Below are 27,852 nucleotides of genomic sequence, written 5' to 3'. Positions count from 1 at the left end.
GGTGTCCTATGTGGACTATTTTAGCCCACATGAAAAAGGTCTGGGACTAAATTGACACTTTTTATAGACTTCGGGACTAAAGTGGACCTTTACAAAGAGTCAAGAAATCATTTTGACACTTTTCTCTGCCTTTTTTTAAGGAACACTTTTCTCTGATTAAGTGCATTTAATATTGAATTCTGTCAGCCAGGCAAGCACAGAAGATAGGGAAAAGTCGTTAATCCAAATTATAATATATAATTCAAATAAGTGTGCAGAAGCCCATGCACAAAAAAGCAATGAACAGCTTTCCCTCCCTCATCTAAATCAGGCTCACAGATCAATTAAAAGAGAATCAGCAGGTTATAATTGAGTTCCAACAGCCAAAAATTCATTTTTCAAACAGAAAGCTTTTATCTTAAAATTTTTTTTTTTCAATGAATACATAGAAAATGAATTGAAAACAATTTACCAATATGACGCTGGGTGTATTGCAATCCAGAAATAATAGCTTAGTTTCTAGAAGAAGAAGGCAAATTTATAATTTACTTAAGCACGCCAACTATAAAGACATCAGGCTACAAATATTTGAGTTTCCTGTGAACTTTAAAGAAATACAGATACATCCACAAAATAAGTCAAGAGAACACAGGTTTTGAAAATGCCAGCATGTTCGAACAAAGAATAATATGGTTCGCACAGAAAAACTGGATATTATATAAACATAAAAGACATTGATCCGGTTACTGCACCTTCTATGAAGCAGATCCGAGCATTTCAACCATGGTGGAAAGACACTACTTAACCTATGGCCCATCTTTGGAGACCATAGCTTCTTCAAAGAACAAGCCTTTCCTCTTGTGGAAGATCTACTATGAGCATTGCCGGAGATCAGCGGATCGGATGGTATTGAGTAATTCCACGTTTGGGAGGTAGCTTCCTCAAAATATAAAGAACCAGAAATGAAGGGAGAATTTCCACCAGCTGAGAAACAAAAATAGAAGTTAGTCATAACATAGTATTGGGATTCAAATATTTTATGTGAAAGAGCTGCCAAAAAAGCGAAAGGATGGACACGTGCGGGGCCCTCAGTGGAGTCCAAATGATGATGTATTAAAAGAAAAATGTTTCTCAAGCCCATTTAGAGAACAATTAACAGTCCTCATATGAGGTGTCAAACTTTTTATTTTCTAATAAAATGTTTATGTTTGCAGTATGCTAGACACTAGATTAAAAAATTAACTATAGTTTTAAGCATAACTGAGGGTGGTGGTCGACAAAAATGGGTCAAGTGTTTAATTTCAAAGGTTAAACATTTCTTGAACAATATAATTTGGTTGTAACTTCGGCAAATGCTGCAGCTTTTATAGATATCAATACTCTTCTTTAACATAATTAACAAGGAGAAAATCAAATGCTAGATATAAAAAATGTGTGTAAACACAAAAAGCAAAGAGATGAAGTACTTTTCACTAAATGAACTAGTTTTGCTAATTTTGAAGTTCCCAGAATAAGTGTTTTAACATAAAAGAGATTATAAAACATTTTTATTAATACCAAAAACAAATTCAAATGCTCAAATTCTTCCATCATGTATTTGCAAAACATTGTTGGAGACATACCAAATAGTAAAATAAGTTCAAAATTGGATGGTCCAGAACATCAATGTCTGCAGCTTTGTCAAATGCATTGAAGCACATCTGGTAAAAAACAAAAAAATTAACAGCTGGTAACCATTCCAGAAAACAAAGAAAAATTTCCATAAAACTTTATAATACAACTCACACTTACCATGATGCATCTAATCAAGAAACAGCTAAAGCATATGGTTGTCACATAGCCGACCTGCGGAGGGTAGCAAAATGAAAGAAATTTTAGAAATAAAGATATTGATGCAAAAGACTTAACCCGTTCAAAACATTAAGATGCTTGAGGAAATACTTCATGCAATTTCTTGCGTCTTCCTTTTGATTCAACAGGAAAGCGCTGCAACATCAAGAAAAGCCTGCAATAAAATAATAAAAAAATGGACAGAATGGAACTAAGCTTAAATCGATGCGAGAAAGTAATGAGACCATAACACAAATGATAGGAATGTTCTTATTACAAAAAGTTAATCACATGCATTTAATGAGGAGTTCATGGTATAAAAGTGTCGCCAAACAATAGTAATTGCTTTTCATTTGATTGAGGTCCCAAAACTAAGCACTAGGAACACCATGTATTACTAGACCACTAATTACAGCACGCCAGGAGAATACTCTAGCCTATTACAAATAAAACAATGCCAGTGACACTAGAATGCTAAGAAAGAGAATGGCAAGGAAACACATGCACAGCTTCCAGAAACAAAAATAAAAAAAACAAAGAAAAACAAAGAAAAAAGTGCACATTATTTTAGAAATAATTAACATTTTTGTAACAAAAAGTTAATCAATAAAAAATCCAAGGCCCAATGGATGTGAAAAACTACAAGTAAAATAGTTCCCGAAAAGTAGTATATTTTTGTAAAGCAAAGACTAACACATTTCAGAACGATCACAACAAACATGAAAAATACTTCTTAAAATGGAGCAAATAATAGAATTAGAGTACTTGTCTTTGAAGACAAGTGCATTAATACTAGGATAAATGACAAGACTTTGACGGAAATGCAAAACAAACATATAAGCAAAGGAATTATATGCGAGTTGAATACTATGCTTGTCTTAATGCATTTTAAGCAAAAATTTGAAAAATACATAAAGCTGAACAGAGACACCAAGAATACAAAGCACTAAGAGAAACAATTCTATGTCAACTGCTTGCAAGCATAGTTACATTATGCTAGCTACATATAAGTATAAATTTCATCTCACCTTCCACCATAAAGAAGGAAACCAAGGGCAGCAAGAAACGAGGCACCTGGTAAGACAACCCGTGCAAAATTATAAAAATAAAAACCATATGTTTGTACTTGCATAAGGAATTAATCCTTCAGAAACAAAATAAAAAAAATAAAAACCTGCAAAAAATATCTTGGACAAGACGATAATAACTTGAATGGGCTTCCACCACATAAGCAGCCAAAGAAACATCTATAAAACAGTTGCAACACAGTCTCTCAATAAAACAAATAAATAAGTCTCATACATATACGGAGTTAGAGGACAAAAAATTGAAAAGGAAAGACTTAATTAACAAAAGAAACAACTAAATACGGGGCAATGGTCAATTAGCTCAGACATCCTCAAGCCTCTTCCTAGAACATTAGAAAATGAGAAATCTGATAATTTGAGCAAGGATAAATCATTAATAGACTAAGGGTGTAAATGAGCCGAACATGAGCGAGCTCAAAGCTTCGTGTTCGGCTCGTTATTATTATTTTTTTGTTCGTGTTCGGCTCGTGTTCGAAATAGCTCACAAATAATTTATTTATATTCGATTCTAATTAGTTCGAAATGAGCTCCAGCGCGGCTCAAATTTCAGCTCAAAATAAAATTTTAAAATTAACATTTTTTTATTTTAAAATATTTTCAGCAAAATGAATTACATTCTACTTCACACGTATGCATGAAGCTGAGAGCTTTTAATTTTCTCACCTTTGTTTTTTAGATTTATACTAGATTAATAGTCGAATTCCACTCAAAATTTCGATGTGGGACTAAATTTTGTAAATTAAAAGTAGTCGGGTCTAATTTTTCGTCGCATTTACATACATAACAACAATTCTTATGTATTTACCTATGCAATACCTCTGCACTACAACACAGCAGCAGGTGAGGCTCGCCAAGGAGTGATTTTTGGGAAAAATGAGAAAAGTCTAAAGAGAATTTAAATACATACCAACCAATTCTTATGTATTTACATATCTAACACTGACTCAATCAGGATTGCAAGCAGGGACAGGATTTTTGGCAAAAAATGTAAAATGTATTTACATATCTAACATCTAAATTTTTTTTGACATTCATACGAACCAAAATATCATATCAAAGATATTATTATTTAAATTTTATATATAATTATTTAATCATTCAACTATTTCGAGCCAAAAAGAGCTGAACACGAACAAACGAGCCTTTGTTTGTGTTCAGCTCATGTATACAACAACAAGTTTTTATCCCCTAAGTGAGGTCGAATTTAAAATTGTTCGGCTCGTTTATAAATAGAGATAAAAAAATTCGTTCGTGTTTGGCTCGCTTGCTTAATGAATAAATCGGTCATGAGCTATCTAACGAGCCGAACACAAACTCTTCGCAAACAATGAGTTTTTTTGACAGCCCTATACAAGATGCCTCCATTATGAGTCTACAACCAAATGTCTAGGTTTGTGTACAATATATGGATAAGTTTTCTTGGATAGAAAATAGTGAAAATCTCTATGTCAGGGCTTTAGCCTTGGATATTAGTTAATTAATGGAGGTGGTTTTAGAGCAATAGGATATGTAAGGATTTCTAATTCTTTTTCTTCTTAGACTGGTAGCAACAAGTAGAAAGCAAAATAAATAATTTCATGGAGGGGGTAGAGCTCTATCTTCGCAAGGGTTGAAATTGTTTGAGATCTTGGGAAGATGTTGGGGAATGATGTATATAAGGTGAAAAGTGACATTTGGAATGAAAATCACAGAAGTCGCCAAGTTAATTAGCTTTTCCCACAAGGAGGAGCCAAAGGCTGCCACAAAGTTTCACCCCAAAGAGAATAATTCTTGAATTTTCGTTTTCAAATACTAAAAACTGATTCACAACAAAAAGAGGAAGATCTACACCAAATTATCATGCCTAAAATCCACACAAAGAAAAATTCAAATTCAAAATATAAACAGAGAAGGGGAATTGGCCACATTAATTGGAGAAATTAAATTTAAGTTATATTCAATACAAAAGCTTAATTTTCCCATGAAAGGTCCCCATTTCCTATGCAATACATAAACTATTACATTCAAAATTAAAAGTTTCAAAACTAGACTTACAAAAATAAATTACATAATTTAAAACTTAAGCATAATATGAGCTTTGATAAGCTAAGCATTCTTCTTTATTGAATTATCTTGGCATAGGCTTAAAATATAATGATTGGTCTTACGGACCTCTATGATAATCATATTGTACTTCACTAACTTGAGCCTTTGATCTTTTGGGGGATATTTGCAAATCATCGTGATGTTTTGCATAAAAATCCTAAAAATTATGTTATGTGGAGGAGACCATCCATCTAACCTTGGAATTGCAACCTCATAGTTTAAAAGATTTACCATTTCTCTTTTTGGTTAAAAATAAGCCAGCTATGCATCAATTGCACTCATCAAACACTTCCCAAAACGCACAGTCTCACACTAGTAGTACCCTCATGTGACATATGAATTTAAATTTTATAATATGTTCTCTACATAAACGAAAGATTGAACAGCTTCCACACAAAATAAATCATCCATGTACATGATTCGAGTATTATGAAGAATGAATTGAAACTTACTGCATTTGAATGGACCTTGAGTTTTTGCAAATTCTAAGAAGCTGCACACTTTAGATCGTTTGTGGGCTGTCTATAAAAACCCCTAGGGGGCATAAAATTTATTAAACAATGAGTACTGAAATAAAAATAGATTAAATATATAACTGCAAAATAAATGAGTAATAAAATAAAATTCTAATTTTTTTTATGATATTCTAATTTACTTTGTTATTGTATGTATATTCTTGGAGTACTTTATTGGGGAAGACAACTACTCTCAAGAGATTATGAATCAATGTGAGACTAGTTCCTCCTTCAAGTGATTTATTCAATGATTTATCCCTGAGATTGAAATTTTGTTTAAATTTTATGTTTGTTTACCATTATAGTTTTTTGTAAAAAATTAAATTTTAGCAATTAAATTACGCTCCAAAATGGAAAAAAAATTGTTATATTTATATTAAAAACGATAATTTTTTGCTAAGAGTTGGTAAACTAAGACCTTTTTTTTTCATATTTTCATTTAACATCTCATCCTAGGTTGCATTACTAATGTTAGATCATTAACATCATATATATCAAATTAATATTAAAGCCTACATTGGTATCAGAATGCTACTCAGAAGTGAGGTAAATTATTAGTGCTAGTCAGCAAATCACCAAGCATGATGTTCTAAATATTTTGGGAAATCAATTGCATGAGTTATTTGTAAAGCAAGATCGATTAATTAATCATCAAAATCAATCAAATAAATGAATTTGACAAACTGGAATAAAATCGAATATGCCCACAAGAATTGGATAAAGAATCTAGCCTTAATAATGAACCTGTTCACCATATCAAAAAGAGACGAAAGTCACATGAAAGAATTAACCAAGATAAACCCCACAAGGAATACCACAAATTAAATTATGATAACCCTATGTGATAATCTTATGATAGTGATGAGGGTAAAACGGAAAATTTAACATCAAAGTTTCAATCTCAAACACAAGATCGACCTAAAAGTAATTTCTGATTGAATATTAGAAATGGATAATTTTCATTCAATAAATGGTGTCAGACAAACAACAAGATTTGCAAAACAAAAACTTACTAGTTAAGCAAGGAAGTTTTGAGTAGGTGTAAAATGACCAATAGAACGATCAAAAGAAAAACTAACAACCATATGGCTTGAAATGAAATTGCTATTAGAAAAAAATATTATCCTATCAAGATCAATTACTAAATAAGTTTAACGCCTTAAAGCAAGGAGTTAATATTCTAAATGACTGCATAAATAATTTTGAAAAACTATTCTTATGTTCACAGATTAAGGAGGACTTGAAAAGAATACATTCTAGGTTCAAGATACTTGACACCTAAATTCAAAATCCAGATGACACTGCATGGCAATGTTTGCTTGAGGAGGGTTTTAGATTTAGAACAATTACAATAAATTTGAACACTTACACAAGTAATTCCTCTTTCAGCTAAAGTGGTCACCCAAGCATTCATCACTGAAGGTAATAACATTAAGCAAAGAGCCAAAAACAATAGTATTCACTATATCAGGGACAAAAATTTCTAAAAAGATTTTAGATGTCAACAAATATTTTAATTTGCAAGTGAATATCCTGATAAAAAATTGAAAATAATTACTGAATAGGAATATAATGAGGATGACGGAGGGAACATGACGATGAATTCAATTAGAAAACAAGTGAGTCTAAAAAATGCTTCAAATGAGAATTCTTTAAATGTCATGTAGTGCATCAATGCTACACCTAAAGTTGAGTATGATTAGAAAAAAATTTGATTGTCAAAGCATGGTTTAAAAAACATGAAAAATATAAGTACGCTTATCATCGACAATTGAAAAAATTGATTTTCAAAGCATGCTTTAAAAAACATGAAAATTTATGTAAGCTTATCATCAACAAGTTAGTCTTTGAACACAAGAAATTAAAATTTGAGCGCTTGGGTAGAAATAGTTGCAAGTTCCATAACTATAACTTGTGCTTTCCATTCAACTTGCTACTTACAATAAAAAGGTATGGTGTGGCATCTTATCCATGGATGTTGCATATGTTATTCTAGGCCAACATTAGTCTTACGATTTGGATGTGATTCGTTTTTTGAATTCAATACTTCTACCTTTAAGATTAATAGAGTGGTCCTGTCAAAATCTACCACGCCTGAAAATCCTTCCGAATAAAAATGAATCAAGCTGACCTAATGAGCAAAATAAACTCCCTACATATTTTGAGCTAAATGTTTGAAAAAAGGGCTGAATTGAGGGAGTCTTTTATGCCTTGATAGCTACTAAATTGAATTGAGATACACTTGAGTTCATATTAATGATTGAAGTTACTGGTCAGCTGCTAACTGACTTAAGAGAATTATATCTTGATGAACTAGCTGACCAATTACCATTGCTTAGGGACATGCCATTGCTTTGATCATTAGATCATCATTACCTAATTTACCAAGTTATAGAATGAATCCTTTTGAATATGCAAAACTAAGAGAAATGTAGATGAATTACAACAGCACTAAACATAATTTTATGCTTCTCTTTTACAAAACAATATCCCGCCTCATAAAGCATTGCAGGTCTCACCACCATCTTCTAAAAATTTTCTTTAAGTATAAGTGATACTTTTCTATCACACAATAGGTCCGACGCATTCCTCCACTTCAACCACCTAGTTTGAATTCTACTAATAACATTCTCATCTATATCACCATCACTTTGAACAATAGATCCAAGATATCTAAAAAGTTCACTTCTTTTAATGACTTGATCACTCATAGCTACACCCCGCCACAAGATATACTATTACTAAAATTACATTCCATATATTAAATTTTAAATCTGCTCAAAGAGTTAACCTCCACAATTCAAGTTTTTTTTCCTGAAAAACTCTCTCTAGTCCTATCCACAAGAAGGATATCATCAATGAAAAGCATACACTAAAGTACCTCATCTTGCAAATGTCCAGTAAGAGCATCCATAATTAAAGAAAAAAGATATTGGCATAAAACTAATCCCCAATCTAATCCAATTGAAATAGAAAAATACTTGGTCAATCCCTCTTTTGTTCGAACACAAATAACAGCTCTAGTGTACATATCTATAATGACTTGAATATAAGCAAATATCAATACATTTCTTTTCCAGAACACTCCGAAGTATTTCTATTGGAACATTATCATAAGCTTTTTCTAAATCAACAAAAATCATATGTAAATTCTCCTTACTCTCTCTATACTTTTCAATCAATCCTCAATAAAAGTAGATCAATTAATGAGAAAAAATACTTATTAAGGAAAGCATGAGTCTTTCTATTGTACAAGTGTTACACACATCAAAGAAGGATTGGAATTAAAGAATGTGTGTGGATAGTCAAGTGATTAATAAAATAATTATTAGCAAGGTTAGAAGAGATGCTAGATATAATCATCATAATTGTGATACTTCCAAAATTTGATATGAGTTATTACCATCAAGGAAAGGACAGATATAAATGGAAGGCCACTTTTAAGGCAAGGAGTGATTCATATGAATGATAAAAAAGAACCAAAATAGCCCTTTGACTACTTGTGGAGACCATTTTCCCCCCAAACTATATAAGAGATTTGATTTATCCCATTAAGTGGGGTCAGTTACATGAATCTTTTTTCTCTGTGTGTCCTATTGAGTGTCATCATTTCATTTAATTCTAATAGATTAAGATCATTTTAATACAATATGCCCAAGCCTTTTTAGGTCTACCTGTTTCTTAACATAAGTCGCATCTAAAACATCCACTCTTCTAACAGGATCATTTGATGATCGACATTTAATGTGACCAAACCATCTAAAACAACTCTCTAACATTGCCTGCCACTGGAGCTACACTAACACTTTTCATAGATATATTTGTTTCACATTTTGACTCTAAGTGTAAAGCCACTCAGCCGCCTAAAGCATTCACATCTCAACAACACTTAGTTTTATGCTTATATTTCATAGGTCAACATTCTACACGATAAAGTATTGCAGGTCTCACCAACACCTTATAAGGTGTACTTTTCTATCACACAATAGGTCGGATGCATTCCTCCTCTTCAATCATCCAACTTAAATTCTACTAATAACATCCCCATATATATCACCATCACTTTGAACAATAGACTCGAGATAAATAAAATGTTCACTCATTTTAATGACTTTGTTCACTCATGTTAATGTTCACTCATTTTAATGACTTTAATCACCCATTGTTACAACACAGCCACTAGATCTACTACAACAAAATTACATTTCATGTATTTAATTTTAGATCTATTCAAAAGAAAACCTTCAGATTCTAAAGTTAACCTCCATAATTTAAGTTTTTCTTGAACTCTATCTAGTTTTATCCACAAGAATATCAACAACAAAAAACATACACCATGGTACATCCTCCTGTAAATGTCTTATAATAACATCCATAACTAAAGCAAAAGGATATGGGCTTAAACTTGATTCCTAAAATAATCAAACTGAAATAGGAAAATACTCTATCAATCCTCCTTCTGTTCAAAAAAGAAACAACTCTAGCATACACATATTTAATGATTTAAATATAAGTAATATCAATACCTTTATTTTCTATGACTCTCTAAAATACTCTCTTGATACCTTATAAGTTTTTTTGCTAAATAAAAAAAAAATCATATATATGTTCTCCTTGCTCTCATTGTAGTTTTCCATCAAAACTCTCAATAAATCTATAGCTTTCATAGTATACTTGGCCGACATAATTCCAAACTGATTTTGAGAACGTCTTGCTCTCTCCCATATATTTAATGTACAACACATTAACTTGATTCATCTATAATTTGCACACTCATATGCATCCACTTTATTCATAAAAGTAGGGGCCAAAATACTCTTCCTCCACTCTCAGGCATCCTTTTAGTTTCTAAAATTATATTAAAAAGCTTAGCCAAAAAAATCTCAAATCCCCTAAACATTTACATACTTGTTTTGGTAAACCATCATGTCCTATTGATTTTTTTCCCCTAATTTTCTTTAAAAATCTCAACTTCTATTTTACTAATGCAACGGTAAAAATAAAATAAAAAATTATTATTAATTATATTAACATCACTAAATTTAATCATATTTTTAGAATCTTCATTAAAATGTCTATAAAAGTATCTCTTCCACCTATATTGAATATCCTCATCTAAGAAAAATATTTTTATTTTTATTTTCATCATTAATACATTTTACATGAACTAAATATTTAATTATCTCTTTATTTGGCAAGCTTATGTATATATTTGTTACCCTTTTTGGCATTTAATCTATTATAAAGATCGTTAAAAGAATAATTCTTAGCATCACAATTTCTTCTCTTAAACTCCTTACAGGCCACATTATATTTTTCCTAATTCTAAAAGTTTTACATTTAAATCAATTTTTATAACAAAAATTTTTATATTTTATCTTTTCTTGTACATTATTATTCATCCAAATACATTTTCTGCAATTTGTTTAATATTGCCCGTTATTTGATACCGCATTATATTAGCTTCTTCATGAACATCTCAAATATTAAAATCTTGAAGTTTACTCATAAACAAAATTTTATTTGTCACTTCTAAGTGCCCTCATCTAATACTATGATAATATTGTGTTATATTTGTTATCTTTCAATCATTCATCTTAAAATATAAAACCAATAATCGATATTAAATGCTTAAATTTCTACTTGAAATTACCTTACAATCTTTAAAATCTCGACAATCCCTTTTTTCATAAGAAATAATCAATCTGTGCTTTATTGAATACATTTTCATATAGAATAATATGTTCATCTCTTTTCTTATATAAAGTATTAGCAAAAACAAAATCATAAGATTAAATAAAATTTAATATAACTATACATTCTTATTTAGTCACTCCAAAATCATAATCATTATGAATATTTCTAAAATCTTCTATCACTCTACCAACATCTCCATTTAAATCTTTTTCAATAAAATTTTTTTATTCAAGAGGAATTCTTTGTATTAATTCTTTCAAGTCATTCTAAAATTTTTCTTTTAAATATATATTTGAACCTGTTTGAAGACTATAAACTTTTATAACATTAAAAATCTTAGTATCAAGAGCAATCTTAAGGTTATAATTCTATCACTAATTCTATTAATTTTAATAATATTATCTATAAAACTCTTATCTATAACTACACCTACATCATTTCTAATACGAGTGGTACTTAAATACCAAAGTTTAAAACATAAGATATCAATCTCCCTAGTCTCTTCTCCAAATCATTTAGTTTCTTGAATGCATAAGATATTTATCTTCCTATAAAACATAATCTACTAATTTCTTTAATTTACCTATGATGGCACGTATATTTCAAGATTCTATCCTAATATTAGTTTCATGGACTAAAATTTTTGCTCGCATCCATTCATAGTATGAGAACCATTGCTTGCTTAACACTGCATCCAGACGTTGGTGCAACGACCTTTGCACAATTTTCACTATATTCAGTTCATACATCGCATCGCTTCCAAGGGACGTCCTAGCATTAACACAATGATACAAAGAATTCATGCCATGCTTTTTCGATAAAATTTTATGTTGATTGTCGATTACCTAACGCAATCATCCATTTTTCACATCAAGGGCTAGGTACCCAACAATAGCAGTGTTTGCGTCTAAAATAAAAGCCAAAATAGCCCTACCAAAAAAAATAATGGGAAATAAAGTTAACAATAGATGTTTAAAAAAGGGTATTTGAAGGGAAAAAAAGAACTAACCTGTTTTATTTTACTTCTAAACTAAAAAAAGAAGTGACCCCAGGCAAAACAAATAGTAAATTTTCAAATTAAAAAATTTGTTTTGATGGACAATAGGGTTCTCTTTTAACTCAGTTAAGAGAATACAGGGATGTGTAATGTATCTTCTTTGTAAACAAAACTAAAATGATAAGCTGTGATTTTTAATTTTTCTTCGATCATTGATTTGCCAAAATAGCACCGCAATTTTGATATTCTGAAATGACAAATTAATTTTGCATCATGGTACATACTTTTAGTTCAACAAGGCTAGGAAAATTATGATAGCAACAAGAAAAAATTCCACAAAAATTAGAGAAAAAACCAAAACAAAACGATATAATCTCGAATACCTAAAAAATAAATACCTACAATTTGAGAGGTCGGCGAGCTCTCCCAAACCATAATTCCTAAGAGTCAAGACAACAATCACATATCCTCCTAACCCTAAACATATTAAGCTCTATTTATATCCCATAATAATAACTAACAAATGAATAAATTGCCCTTTTAATCTAGCAACTAGCATAAATTTTCAAATTATTTTGCGGGCTCAGTGGAGCACGAGGCAGTCTAACAACTTAGTCCATAATTCTATAAGCAACTTATATTAGACAAATGAACCTGCAATACAATTGTTAAGAGACCCTTCCAGTATATATTTAGTGGTAGCATGTAATACAAACTACAGGAACTAAGAAGTGAGAATTGCAGTCCCGCTTGAAATACAACAGAACAATAACTTTCAAACGAGCTGAAGAAAAATTAAGTTCAAGTGGAAAGGTATTCATAAACATGGCATTGCTATATTTTCTTTTCTTTTTCTTTTTCTTTTTTTTTGCTCGAGTATTTTGATCTGTTTTTTTTTTTTCTCCGAGTATTTTTACTCCGAGTATTTTTATCTCAATTCTCAATTGGTACGTGAAGGACAAAATAGATTCACCAATCATTATCCGTTACCATAGAATAAATTGTTTTTAGACCAACCTAACTTTTTAAAGTTAGGTAAAAAAACTTATCATAGTAAATGAAAAAAAATGAGTTAATAAGTTGCTGGCTAAACCTGATCATACCTATTTCTTTTCAGACAACTAGACCGACTTTACATCATTCCAGGAACAGCTATTCACCAAAGAAGCCTTGTAAATTCATTAATCCATCAAGTAAATATTCAATCTCCTCTAATAATCTAGTATGAACTCTCCTTCCTCACATTTTCTCCATTACCATTACAACACTCATTACCATATCACACAATAGATTCCTCGAACTAAATCTTCTCTCCCTCTCATTTATCCTACTCCTAACACGCTTTTCCACTCAACGTTTAGCCAAATAAATTTCTAATGACATTTTGAGGATCAACCATGTTAAAGAAAACTCACTTTGATCTCAAACAAATTTATAGAAGGGGGGCTAGTTATAATTAATTACAAATGCAGCATGTATTTATCTCATTCTCAAAAATACTAGTCAATACATGATGTTTCAGCAAAAAATAAAATATCAAAACCAGATCAGTTTTTATTATGCTACTTCATCAACTAAAAATGCATGTAGAAGACTAGTTCTTCATTACTATCATTTAAATTAGGAGAGAAATTTCCTGGGATGGCCCTTTTTTTTCTTTTTATGAGTAACATGGAATTGAAGAGAGTATATTATTTTTCTTACTTTTAATGATAATTCCAACACAATCATTCAGATGCAAAAGGAGTAGGAACATAACCTTTTACATTGAAAATTCGTGAAGAAAAAGCCATAGGCCATGCCAAGTCATATAATCTTCCTTAATAAAGTCTTGCATTACAAAAAGGGAACCTTTCCAAATATAGTCAGAAAAGATGTCGATCTAATATAAAATGTTGATGTAGACAAAAAAGTTTTATATTGCCTTATTCATGTAAAAAGGGGTATGAAAGCATCGACTAAACGATGGTTGAAGACAGTTGACAGTGGTCATCAGGCAATAGTTAGCATCAGATGATAGGAGTAAAACACTGAGCAATCAAGGAATGGTAAACGTTAAACTTCAAAGAAAACTAGATATAAGGATGGTGGACATCAAAAAAAGGAAGGCTTTGAAGAATGGCAGAATCGAACGACAAAAGTCAAACATCGGCTGAAGGTGGATCGAGCAAGGGTAATAGTGGACATGGAAAATCAAGCAACAGTGACAGAGTTTTGGAGGCTGTCAAATGTTGAATGACAAGAATTGGGAGCTAGGAGATGACGAGCTTAGAAAAGACAAAATTTAGAGAACAAGAGTGTAGAATGTAAAGCAAAAACAAGAACCAAAGGATAGAAAATGTAAAACCTCTGTTTAGGAATGCGTTTTTTGGGGTAATCTCCGGGCGCGTCCATGGGCGATGCGTAAGGCAACTCGTCCCCAGCCCACGAGGGGGGCGCAAATCTCGCGGGGCTTACGCCCGGGAAAGTCCGGATTGCAATTCACGCCTTACAGGCGTACGCCCCGCCTCAAAATCGAATAAAAAGGAAAAAAAATCTCTAATTCTACATACCTATGAGAAAAGATATGAGATGACTTAATTTTATTGATGAAAAGAGGGGTATATATAAGTTATTTTGATTGTTTGAGTTTTTTAATCCTTTATGAGTCTTTAATTGATCATTTCACTATAGCTATTGTGAGCCACAAATTTTTTTTCTTTCATGTTAAAGATCTTTTTTAATGTATACTGGAATATGATTTGCAATTTTTAATCCTTCTAATGAATTTTTTTTAATATTTTTTTAAAGATTTAATCTATTTTTTAATGTGTTAAGTTAGTTATTAACTTATAAAGATTGTGTGACCAGTAACAATCGCATTAACAAGAAAGGCTTTGCATGGAAATATACAAGCATGCCCAATGAAAAATATTTCAAATGTATTTTTTGCAATCAAGTGTGTAGTGGAACAATAAAAATGATGAAACATCTTGCCACACAAGAGCATTAATCCATGCATTAAAACCTCCACTGAAGTTCAAGAGAGATGCAGGAAAATATTAGATGTAAAATTCAAAGCACAGCGGGACAGTGTATTAAATGACATTAGAAATAGTGCAATAAATTTTGGTGAAGGTCAAAATGCAACCAATTCATCATTATTTGACTCCTCACAGAGGCCGCTTAGAGTTAGAGGTCTAATTGATTCTTTCACCGCAACACAACCCAGAAATTCTACTCTAAATTCCCAGTGGAAAAAAAATGAAAGAAAAGAAGCATGTAGAGTAATTGGTAGGTTCTGCTACTCAGCCAGATTGGCGTTTAATGTTGTCAATAATTCATATTACATGTTTAAATTTGAAGCAGTTGCTAATTTTTAACATGTTTTTATTTTGCCTACAATGCATGAATTGAGAACTTGAATACTCAAAGATGAGAATGCTATAAGCAATAAGATGTTAGAGGAGCATAAAAAGACATGAAGTAAAAATGGATGCTTGATTATGTCAGACAGTTGGACAAATGGAAAAAGTTAAACTTTGATTAATTTTCTTGTGAACAATACAGTTGGGATTTTTTTACTTAAATCCGTCAATGCTTCTAATGCTATAAAAAATGGTGAGTTACTATTCACTTATTTGGACGACATAATTGGGAAACTTGAAGAAAAAAATGTGTTGCAAATTATAACACATAATGGGTTAAATTATGTAAATGTGGGTAAAAAGACAATGAAAAAAAGACAACATATTTATTGGACACCATGTGCAGCACATTGTATTGACCTAATGTTAGAAGATATAAGAAAATTCAAGATTCACGAGAGCACATTTGCAAAAACAAAACAAGTTAAATTTATTTATGGGCACACATGAGTTCTTGGTTTGATGAGATCTGTATAAATGAGAGGAAACTTTTTCGTCCAACCATCACACGGTTTGCTACAGCATATTTGTCCCTTCAAAGCATTTACAAACCGAAGCAACCACTTCAGGCAATGTTCTCCTTAAAATTTTGGTGTTCTAGTTAATGGGCAAAAAAGATAACGTATAAAAGCTTGAGCTGTTATTTTGTTTGATCCACGTTTTTTTGTTCATCTTGCGTATTTTATCAAAAGTGTTATGTCGCTTGTAAATGTTTTAAGAGATGTTGACTCAGAAGAAAAACCAGTCATGAGTTATATGAGTTAATGGATTCAGCAAAAGAAAAAATTGTTTTTTATTGTGGACATAATGATAAGAAATATGAACTTATTTGGAGGAAAATCAATGTAAGATGGGAAGTCCAACTTTATAAATCACTTATTGCAATCGGTTATTATTTAAACCCTCGATTTCGCTTTGAGGATAATTTTTCTATTGATGATGAGGTAAAAGAAGAGTTAATTGCTTGTAAGGAAATAATGTTGGATTATGAAGATCGTCTTAGAGTTGATATTTAACTAGACTTGAATGAAAACTTAAGAGGAGACTTTATGAGTAAAATTGTTATGGACTCAAGAAAGTTGAAATCTTTTGTTAACTGGTGGATGAGATTTGGTAAGAAAACAATCGAGTTAACCAATTTCGTCATTCGAGTTCTTAGCCTCGCATGCAGTTCATCAAGTTGTGAAAGAAATTGAGAGCTTTTTTGAACAAGTAATATTTTTTTTTATTTCTTAAAACTTAAAAGTCAAAATTATTATTACTTGTTTTTCTAATCACCTCTTAAAAATAATATTTTTTATCTTAGATTCATACTAAGAAGAGGAACAAGTTGGAGTACAAGAGATTGAATGCTATGGTATGTGTAAGATATAATATTAGATTGAGGGGGAGAGATATAAGAAGAAACAAGACTTCGATCCAACAATGATAAATGACATAGACTTTGATGATGAATGGATTGTTGAGAAAGAAGATCTAATGCTTCTACAGGAACCTTCTTGGATGAATGAAGATGAACAGGCATTTGATGTTGATGTAATCAGAATGTGCTCACAATAAATGCAAATGAAGTATCACAAAATATTACATAAGAAAGAAATGACACTTTTATAACATATTATCACACGAAAAGGTAGATGAATGAAAAAATAAGTAAATTTCATATTTACATTCAATTATTCTTTACATAATTATGCATTCTTAATTTATTATAGAAAAAAGATTCTAAATATTTACGAATATCATTGTTTTGTGTTTATAATTTACGCAACAAAGATAAAGAGAAATAAATTATGAATGCACCTAAGATTGAGGATAATAATGACTTCAATGAAGTGGACAATGAATGCAGAGAATATGAATGACCTAGTTGTGATTTTGAACACAACTATTAGTGAAGAAGATTTTGATGATGAATTTGAAGAATGAATAGCCTTCAAGGATCGAGATCGGATGAAAGTAAATTTATTTTTTGGCTCAAACATGCTTACTTAATTTCATATGTTTTTATTTCTTGTGGTGGATTTTTGCTAATATCTTGAAGATTCTAATCCTAAAAACTTGTTTTATTTGTGTTTAATTTTTTTATTATGCACAAATAGTTTTTTTTTCTTAATATTTATATTCTTTTTTTTTTATAACGTGGGCCTTAAGCCTTAGGCCTCGTCCCATAACAGCTAAAATGTCCAACGCCCGCGCCTTTTAAAACATTGTTTAGGACAACAAACGTCAGGCACAAACAAGTGTTGCACATCAGAGGGTGAAATGCATCGAAATAAAACATATGAAAAAATGGTAAACAAAATCTTAGGCAGTAACAAAAACAAACATATTGTGGACATTAAATGGTGAAAGTCAATTGTTGACAAACATTGAATATAAATCATAGTAAAATGCGAGACATTAGACATCAACTATTGGCAAATGCCAAATATCAATTGAAGGAGAACATTAGACGTTAGTTGTTGGTGAACATCAAGCATAGGAGTGTGCACAATTCAATTCGGTTCCGAACTAACTTGTATTTAAAGTTAATATAGAACCAAAACAGACTTTCATTTTGACAAACCAAATGGATAAGTTCAAGAATGCATGTCTTTAGTAAACATATTTTAAAATTTCAATTCAGTTATGTTTGTTCGCTTTGACTTTAAATATTTTTTCAGTAACATTGCTTGCTCAAAATTGATGGATCATTAAAACATCCATAAGTTTTCATGGTACTAAGAAGAATGATCGTGATTCATTACACATAATAAAGGTTAGGAGTAAGCTTTATAAATTTATGTATAAAACAATTATTAAATTTTGTTGGTTATTTTGGTTTTATAACTTTTAAACATAAAACAAATTATATAAGTTGATTTAAACAAAATTTAAAACCTAAACCAAACCAAATCAATCAGTTTAGTCAATTTAGTTTGGGCTAAATATTATGCACAAAGCTAGTCAGCCAAAGGTGGATCCCCCTCAAAAAAAGGAAATCAAATTGATCAACAGGCAACAATCAAGTTGACAAAGCGAGAAGACTAGGAGAATACCCAAAAGATCAGCCAAACTTTTAAAAGTAGTTAGAATTCCAAAATACTCTACAATTTGGAATTAAAAAGTTCTAATGTAAGAAATCAGTGCAAACAAGAACAATTTATCTATTTGGACGGTGCATTCCAATCATTCTCTAAAAATATAAAAAAATATAAAAAAATAGTTCTTGTTCTAATCGATAACAATTGCAACATATTGTTCTCTCCAGAGATGATCCCACCCATAGGGTGGCCAGCCTAAACCAATACTAGGTTGGGCAGCCAACCCACAACTAATAATAATGGCACAATAGTGGCCGCCAATGGCAAAGTCTCCAACCAGTGAACAAAATAAATCATTTTGAAGTTGTAGAAATCATAGATGCAATAAAGTTTACGAATTGAAAATGCTATAGTGGAATTATCCCAAACAATAATTGGATGCTTAATGGTTCAAAATTAGGATTAGCAATCAACAAAAATAATAAAATACAATCGTGGTAGATTCATTCTTCTCCTCAAGAGCAATCCAGAATCATTGATGGCACTATATTTAGAGCCATTTAAGAGAAACTCTTGAAGACCTACGAATCAATTTTTTTGCCACAAAATGATGTTAACAATAAGTAGCTACTTTTTAGGAAATATAATCTTCCCCCAATAGTAAATCCTAGAAATGGTTCGTGAATCAGACACCTGTGGAGATTGCAAAAGCCTGGGAAAGTCAACCATTTTGACAAATTACACAAAATCCAGTTAATGGTTCATTTGTTGCAATAGCGCATCCCAGATTCCCAATGCAGTTACATGGGGAAAGGAGAGATCAAGGTAACCAAATAGCCACCTTGGCCACCAATAAGCAAGTATTGATGGTAGCTGGCAATGGCAACAATGGCCGACGGCGATGAAAACAAAGAAGGTGAAGTAATAAAGAAAATAGGAGATGATATGCACATGGGCATGTTGTCTTCGAACTAGTTTGGAAGGAAATTAGAAAGATTCTTGGAACTGCTAAAATCATCATAATGGGACAGCCATTTATATTTAAAATTGCTTAATTTGGTGTTTATTTGTTTCGACAAATTATTATTGTAGGTTTTTTAAACTTTTGAGTGCCTTTAGGACTCATTTGGGCTCAAATTCAGGCGTTCTTCATGTTGTTTGAATCATCTCAAAAAGATGGCCTTAAAAATTTAAAATCAAACAAACCCTATATTAATTTCTAACTTTTTTTTCTTCCATATATTGAGTACAATGGGATCTGAAAATTGCATCAATATCATGTTGAATAAGGTGAAATTATGGAATCATATCAATGATGAAGGATTATTGACAAGGGGGCTAGGCAAGACCCTGGACCGGTTCAGTCCAAACCGGCCCTCTCTCGGCCTAGGGTTACCGCCCAATCGGAGTGGGCCCCACTCCACATGGTGGTAGGTCAATTTAAGTGTTTCTTTGATGTTTAAGGTTTAGTTTTTGATTGATTTGAGTTCGCAAATCCGTCGGCTCCTCTTTTCTCTTTCTATGGTTGCATCATAGGGTTTCAAGTGGTGCTTTGGTTGTATCTTGGTCTCTAAGTGGTGTTTATCCGTCCTATACCTTTCCCCATCCTTTCCCACATCGCTCCCACATCCCCTTCATCACTTGTATATTGTGGCCGCCTAGAAAATAAGAAACTTATTGTTTTCTATGTCCAACCTACTGCCGCCACCTAGAGACTACAGTTGTCTTGTTGTCCTCCCATTCCTCCTTGCTGCCACCACCCATAACGACCTTCCTACGGTTGTAGCTACTTGTTGCAGCCACTCTGAACCAACAGCCCCAAAGCAGTTCTGGCCCTCATCCTTGCTAATATTCCAACGAACAGCCCTCTTGCAATTGTTCCTGCTGCCTGCTTTCTGTATAAACTCCTGAAAACAACAGTCTTGTTATTTACAGCTTGCTATTCACCTCCATGTCACCACCCTGGAGAACCAAACCACAACTGACACCACCTACACCCATTCCATAGTATTTCCCATTGTTATTTGCTTTCATTTGTTGTATTTTCAATTTTCGCTTCTATAAAATTCCAGTGGTTGTGTTCGTGCTTCTACTCACCTTATTTTTATATTTATATCGGTATCATTTGGTATTAGAGCTAGTCAAACCCCAATTCCAATCCTAGGATGACCTAAACCCACCAAATCATAGTCAAATATTGACCTAACCCCTACCTAATTTTCAAAATCAATAACCCGAACATTTTTATGAACCCTAAATCAGCCCCATACACTCTCTTTTACCTCTCAAACCTAAACCCTAACCATGTCACTGGGGAGACAAATACCAGAATCCGATTGAAAACTTACCATAGAAGATATGCAACGGAAAATCCTTGATTTCAACGAAGAATTACTGAAATTGAGGACATGACTCATGAAGAGATCAACGTCAATCGTGATGATAAGATTCAAAGAGGAGAGAGGGAGAAAAATCTGAATCCCTTCCATAGGGTTGAATCCAGAGAAGAGGATGATAGGTCATGACAAATGGGATTCAGTATCTGAGGAGGTTGAGGGATGGAGTAACTTTTGAAAGATATGGAGACATTAGGGTGAAGGTATAATTACCGGATTTCGAGAGAAGAATGAATCCAAATGACTTCATTGAGTGGTTGCAGACTGTTGAGAAGCTTTTTTAGTATACAGAAGTACCAGTTGATAAGCAGGTGAAGCATGTTATCATAAAACTAAAGAAAAATGTCTCTTTGTAATGAGAGAATCTGAAGAGAGTGACACAAAGAGAATGTAGCAACAAGATCACAACTTTGGAGAAGATGAAAAAAGAGATACAGAGGAAGTACCTACCCCCACATTATCGCCAGAACATGTTCTTGAGGCTACATCACTTACATGAGAGGGAGTTCTCAGTAGAGGAGTTCACAGTGGAGTTTAGGCGACTCATGCTGAAATGTGAGTTAAGAGAGACTGAGGAGAACACCATAGCTAGGTATTTGGGAGGCCTAAAGTTAGCCATCAACCATGTCGTTTAGTTGCAGCCTTATTGGTCATTGAGTGATGTTCAAACAATGGCCCTAAAGGTGGAGAAACAAAAAAAGCACATCAAGACCCTGTCTTCATTCAGACAGTCACCCATAGTATGAGCCAGTAAAACTACACCTGAGAAAAGTGTGAAAATGTCTAGAAATATGATAGAACTAATCAGAGTAGGAATAAAACTGAGAGGAACAGCACACCCAGCATGGTGCCTGCAGGAAAGTGTTTCTAATGTCATGGATTTGAACAAATCATCTCTAGTTTCCATACTACCAGACTTGTCTCTTTCACTGATCATGGAGCAGGAAAAGAAGTGGACATTGGTATTGGAGACATAGAAGAGAGTGAGAAGGTGCAGGAGTACCAGCTTCCAACTAATGAAGGTGAAATGCTTGTGGTTCAACCAACGGGTTCTTCAAATTGAAGCAATGAGACAGCACCGGTAGCTTCGCCACATCTTTTATAACTGTTGCATTGTTAAGGAAAATGTGTACAGGCTTATCATCGATTAAGGTAGTTGTGAGAACGTGATGTCTACATATGTTATAGACAAGTTGAGTCTCACTACTCAGAGACATTCTCAATCATATTCTCCGACTTAGTTAATGAAGGGGAACAGAGTTAGCATTGACAGAAGATATCTCGTAGAGTTTTCTATTGATAATCAGTTGTGTGACTAAGTGCGGCGTGATGTTATCCCCATGAACGTCTGTCACATTTTGTTGGGGGAAGTTTGATTATAAGACTCGATATGATCGATCAAGAAACACTTATTCATTCATCAAGGATAAAGAGGGCATAGTTCTTCTACCTTTTAAAGAGTCTGAGGTTACATGTGCTCTTGCCATGAGAGGCGTCAATGAGAACAGTTTTGGTTGTTAGAGGGTAATGAGACAGAAGATTCGATATCACACACAGGAGAACCACTACGGAGAGAGTCTGAGGATATCCTAACCGACAGCTAACTGACAGTGCTACCATCGTTAGACGCGGTTCAGTCTGTCTTCACTTCAGAGAGAAATAAGCCAACCTTGAGTTATTTTCGGATGACTCTACGAAGTAGGCTTGGCATGAAGTTCCAGTTCAAATTCCGCAAATGGTTCAACAGATAGAGATGGTTACCCGCACATCAGAGAACTTTCTCAAAAATTTTGTGGGACAGTGCATTTGATGGTGTGACCCATGTAAGTTTATAGATACAGTCGAAGACCCTCAAATCGTAGGCGATTACGACAACTCTACCATTTTAACATGGCCCAAATCAAGGTCATATCATGAGAAGTCAGAAAATTCGACATATGAGATCAAAGCTCCGCCAACCCTATGTTCAATTACTCTCTCTCATAATTTGAATGTATAATGCATTAACTTAATTCCTCTACTTTTTGCACACTCTTGTGTGTCCCATTTATTTTTAAAATAAAAATTAGTACTCTTTCTCTACTCATGAAACATCTATTTAATTTTTTAAATAATATTAAAAATTTTAGTGAATAAAAAAATTTTCAAATCTTCTGAATATTTTCACACTTCTATTGAAATATCATTAGGTCCTACCATTTTTCCACACTTCATTTTCTTTAAAACCTCCTCACCTTTTGTTTTACTAAGGTAACGGTAGAAATAAAAAAAATATTAATATTTATGATATTAAGATCATTAAAGTCGATCGTATTTTTATAATCATTAAAAAACTTATCAAAATATCTTAACCACCTATATTAAATATCATCATCTAAGAAAAAAACTTCTCAATTTTTATCTTTAATGCACTTTACTTAAATTAAATATTTATTTTTTAACTCTTTGTTTGTCTAATTTATATATATTTCTTTCACCATTTTAGTATTAAATTTATTATAAAGATCACCAAAAATAGAATTTTTAATATTACAAATCTTAGACTCCCAATAGGTCCTCTTATATTTTTTTAATCTCCAAATTGTTACATCTAAACAAATTTTTATAGAAAAACTTCTTATTTTTAATTTTTTTCTTGCTCATTATTATTCCACAATTAATTATTTTTATTCATAAGAGTTTGTCCTTTAATTCTCCAACCATAACTTTTGCAATTTTTTTAATAGTGCTCATTAATCTATCACACATGGCATTAGATATTTCACGAACATCACAAATTTTAAGATCTTGAAATTTACTCATAAGAATAATTTCAATTTTTTTTAAGTGTTACCATATAATTCTATGATAATGATTTATTATATTTTTTTATATTCTAACATTTCATTTTAAAATCTAAAATTAATAATCGATGTTGGCTACTTAAACTTTTATTTAGAATAATTTTTAAAACTTTATAATCTCAAAGATATATTTTCATAAAAAATAATTAATTTGTATTTTATTGGATATATTATTATAAGTGATAATCTACTCATCTTTTTTCATAAATAAAATAATAGAATAGGAAAATTATAAGCTAAAATAAAATCTAATCAGTGTTATCAAATTGAAAAACACAATATGATGTGCAAGGCTTTATCTTTGTTTCAAAGTGCAAGGCACGGAGAAAAACGATGTTTTTATTAATCAAAGAGCTAATAAGTTATACAAAATTATTAATATATTAAAATAATCATTATAATTATAAAATATAAAGTATAACTTAAAAGTTGCTATAAAATAGAAAAAAATATGGTACAATAGATAACTTGAAGACAAATATTGAGGAAAAACTTGCAAATTAAAATTTCGAACAATTTTTAATAGTTTGATGTACTAACATCAGTGCTTTGAAGCGTGTCATAGAAAAGCAAAATGGGCATCATGTGCTTCGTTTTCTTTTGCTAGTAAAAATATTCAATCTAACATGGCTCAACCTCCTTCATTAGTCACTCCAAAATCAAGATTACCATGAATATTTTTAAAATTTTATATCACTCTATCAAATGTTCATTTAAATTTCCTCCATTTAAAAATTATTCTTCAAGAGGTATCTTTTGAATTAATTTTTTTTAGGTCATTCCCTTTTTTTTAAACATATATATCTAAATATAATTGGAGAGCATAAGCACTTATAACATTAAAAATTTTAGTATCGCTAACAATATTTAGAGCTTTGATTCTATCTTCAATTCTATTAATTTTTATAATAGTATCTTTCAAAATCTAATAAATAAATAAGTCTACACTATTTCTAACATGACTTCTATATGAATACCAAATTTTAAAACATATGTTATTAATTTTCTTAGCATTTTCTCAAACCTACTTAGTTTCTTAAATGCATAAGCTATTTATCTTCCTCTAAATCATTATATCTATTAATTTCATTAATTTACTTGTGAGAGTACTTATTTCAAGTTCTTATCCTAATAGACTAATACTTATCTTATGGACCAACTTTTTTGCCATTATCCGTCAATAATGTAAAAATCTTTGCTTATTTAACATTATACCCGAATGTCAAGGCAACAACGGTTGTATTCACACTTTTCACTAATGTGAAAATCTTGCACACTTTTCACTGTATTCAGTTTATACAACACTTCGTTTCTAGGGGACGCCCTATATGCTAATGATTTAATTTATGATGATGACTCATCAAATAAAAATGAACGTAGAAGAAGTGTTCACAATTTCTTCATTTATAATAGCCAAAAAAAAGAGCTTGGTTTGTCTTCACTTTTCATTACTTAAAAAAATGGAATTAATGATCGAGAATGAGCGTTTAGATAGCTGAACCCCTACACCTAATAGTTGAGATAAGATAATGACGAACACGATAATGATGACTAGAAACATAACACATATAATGTTTCATTACACTTCACATCACAAACTTTATCAAAGCTTACCTGCACTAAATATACCACTGCATTTACTGTATAGAAGGTTGGTCTTAGGCCATCAGTGGACACTCCTCGTGCCTGCCATCAACTCAATGTCATAACAAAAGAGAAAAGAGAGCCTAGCAAATAATGCATAACCAAACAACAAAGAAAAAAAAGTTTTACATTCATACCACTGAATTCTTATGCATTTACATATCCAACACATAAACTTCCATTTGTACATACATGCCACATTCCCCATGCATGAAAAAGCATATTTCACTTTTTAAAAGTTAAAATGTTGGTATTTTTGATGTGATATTAAAGATTTCGGAAGTATAAATGTAAAAATTAAAGTTTAGGTGTTAGATAAGTAAATAAATAGGAATTTAAGTGGCATGCATGTAAACCTTCCAAGAAAGAAATAAGAACCTGGTAATATATCTCAGCCCAAAAAAGTGCCAACAGCGTATATGTGGTGAAGAATGCGAGAGCAGGCATATCAAGAAGCATGTGTTGCAAAATCTGAAAACCATATAAGCCAGATTCAGTTCCTAGCGTTCTTCGTATAATACTTAATGAACATGAAGGATAATGAACAACCTCAGGACTTATTTTCTGCACTCTAGGACGGAATGAAAAGACAGCAGATCTAACTGCAAATGTCAAACAAGAAAACTTAGTGTGAGAAAGAAGAATTCGAAATTAGTATATGGAAACAAACAGAACAGGAACCCCACCTCCATTAACAAGGAAATTCAATAAATGAAACACCTTCTGCGTCGTCCATCCATACTCTGGAACCCTACACTCGATTCTGATCAACTGTATCTGCGTGTGTCAAATTCATTGGAGAAACAAAAATTCAGGCGCTAAACAGCAATTGAATGAACCACAAATCAATGGCCAGGCCCCCACTCAACCATCCGGGGATAAAAAAAACAAGATTGAAAAGAAAAACTTAATAACAGGATGAAGAAAGACCTATCAGATTTTTATTTTATTTTATTTTCAGCAGAGCCGCTTAATCCACAACAACACTTCCAATTCCTCTAGGAAAACAAAACCTAACCCTAAAGAAAAAAGAAAGCAATAGGTCCAAGAGAAGCGGATTACTAGAGCAACGAAGGATATCAACCCAAAAAGCGACGCGAGGGTTAAGAAGATCCGATTCTGCCACACCGCGGACTCATTCACCTCATCCCACCACTCCGAGGCGCTGTTAACAGCGGTGGTCGCCGCCGATGCCATCGCCAAACTTCCGTCAGCAACAGCAAAAACTCTGGTTCTCGAGGGCGGAATCTCAAGAATTTCGATGAAAATTTATGAAGGCGAGGTTTGGACTTTCGCCAAGTCGGAGAAGAAGAAGCTGATAGGGATGGTCGGATGGAGTCTATTATGGTAGATTTGCAAAAAACTCTCCCAGGGGTGGCAACTTTTTAGAAGGGACGCGCAATTAATTAGTTGTGATAATGAAAATCATTTCAATAAAATTAAAGATTTTATAATTTCTAACATTAGCTGTTTTTTTAAAATATTTAAATTTATATTTTTTTTTTATTTTATCTGCTAATAAAAAATAAAACTTATTTTCATATGTTTATGAATAATAAGGTTAAATATACCTGCCCTCATTAATTTTTTGTCCATAAAATCATGACATAAATTCTTTAATTCATGTTTAAATATGCAATGATGACAAGATTATCTTGAAAATTGTAAATTAGAATAAAAAATGAGATTTAGATAGATAACAATTATAAATGCACATTTTGTTCAATTTTATGGCAGAATAGAATATCTTAATACTAGTCTTCTTAATCTTAAAGATAAGTGCATAAGATTCTCTTATAATTCTCCAAAGATTATTTTGCCACCTATTTATTTATGTCCTCAAATATTTTATGCAAAGCTTTATGATATTATTGATGTGTGCTAGAAAATTTGCGACGGTAGAGTAATGGATTATAGTTTTAGTGATGAATGAGAATTCAGCACACACTCAGATAAGAAAACAACCGGTAGTGACAATTGAAGTTTTTACGTGGAAATCCTGTAAAGGAAAAAAAATTATGGGGTCAGACCCAGTTGTAAGAATTTACTATAAGTTGTTGATTACAGAGGCTTCTTGTCCCACGGGTTGGAAAGGGAAAGTCTTTTGAATTATAACGTCAAATGAACTTGTTGTAAGAAGTTGGTGGCAGTCAATGATGATCAATGGATGTTGACATATGGTAGTTGACGACAGTCAGCGATGGTCAATGGCGGTTAGAAATGAACGATGGTGGTCAGTGATAATCGATAGCGGTCAGTGGTCGTCAATGGCGGTCAGTCGCGATCGACGGTAAGGGGAGTAGTGATGGACTTCAGCTCATTCTCAAATCTTCAAGTTTTGTTCT

The 27,852-nt window shown here is 32.0% G+C and overlaps 1 protein-coding gene across 1 annotated transcript; it reads right to left on the bottom strand.

Moving 5' to 3' along the window:
- Positions 1-495: 495 nt before the first annotated feature.
- LOC110025274 (tobamovirus multiplication protein 3-like) lies at positions 496-26,893 on the bottom strand. Its single transcript, XM_020725674.1, has 11 exons — positions 26,570-26,893; positions 26,194-26,284; positions 26,057-26,109; positions 25,886-25,978; positions 25,478-25,549; positions 2,984-3,056; positions 2,838-2,883; positions 1,921-1,984; positions 1,771-1,824; positions 1,602-1,679; positions 496-963 (listed from the first exon to the last, which is right to left on the bottom strand). The coding sequence occupies exons 1-11, from the start codon at positions 26,702-26,704 to the stop codon at positions 871-873; spliced, it is 852 nt and encodes a 283-aa protein (XP_020581333.1). The 5' UTR covers positions 26,705-26,893; the 3' UTR covers positions 496-870.
- Between the last annotated feature and the right edge of the window lie 959 nt (positions 26,894-27,852).

This window comes from Phalaenopsis equestris, unplaced genomic scaffold, assembly GCF_001263595.1.
Source record: "Phalaenopsis equestris unplaced genomic scaffold, ASM126359v1 Scaffold000002, whole genome shotgun sequence".
In the NCBI taxonomy this organism is placed as follows: Eukaryota; Viridiplantae; Streptophyta; class Magnoliopsida; order Asparagales; family Orchidaceae; genus Phalaenopsis; species Phalaenopsis equestris.
The sequence above is the reverse complement of the archived record's forward strand: the minus strand, read 5'-3'. Positions and strand labels throughout refer to the sequence as shown.

What these genes read in the sequence shown, in the direction of transcription:
- LOC110025274 (XM_020725674.1), bottom strand. Translation starts at nt 26,704, where the DNA reads ATGGCATCGGCGGCGACCACCGCTGTTAACAGCGCCTCGGAGTGGTGG. An exon ending in TGATATCCTTCGTTGCTCTA is followed by an intron (nt 26,285 to 26,569) that starts GTAATCCGCTTC and finishes TGACACACGCAG; the next exon opens with ATACAGTTGATCAGAATCGA. An exon ending in TGCAGAAAATAAGTCCTGAG is followed by an intron (nt 25,979 to 26,056) that starts GTTGTTCATTAT and finishes TATGGTTTTCAG; the next exon opens with ATTTTGCAACACATGCTTCT.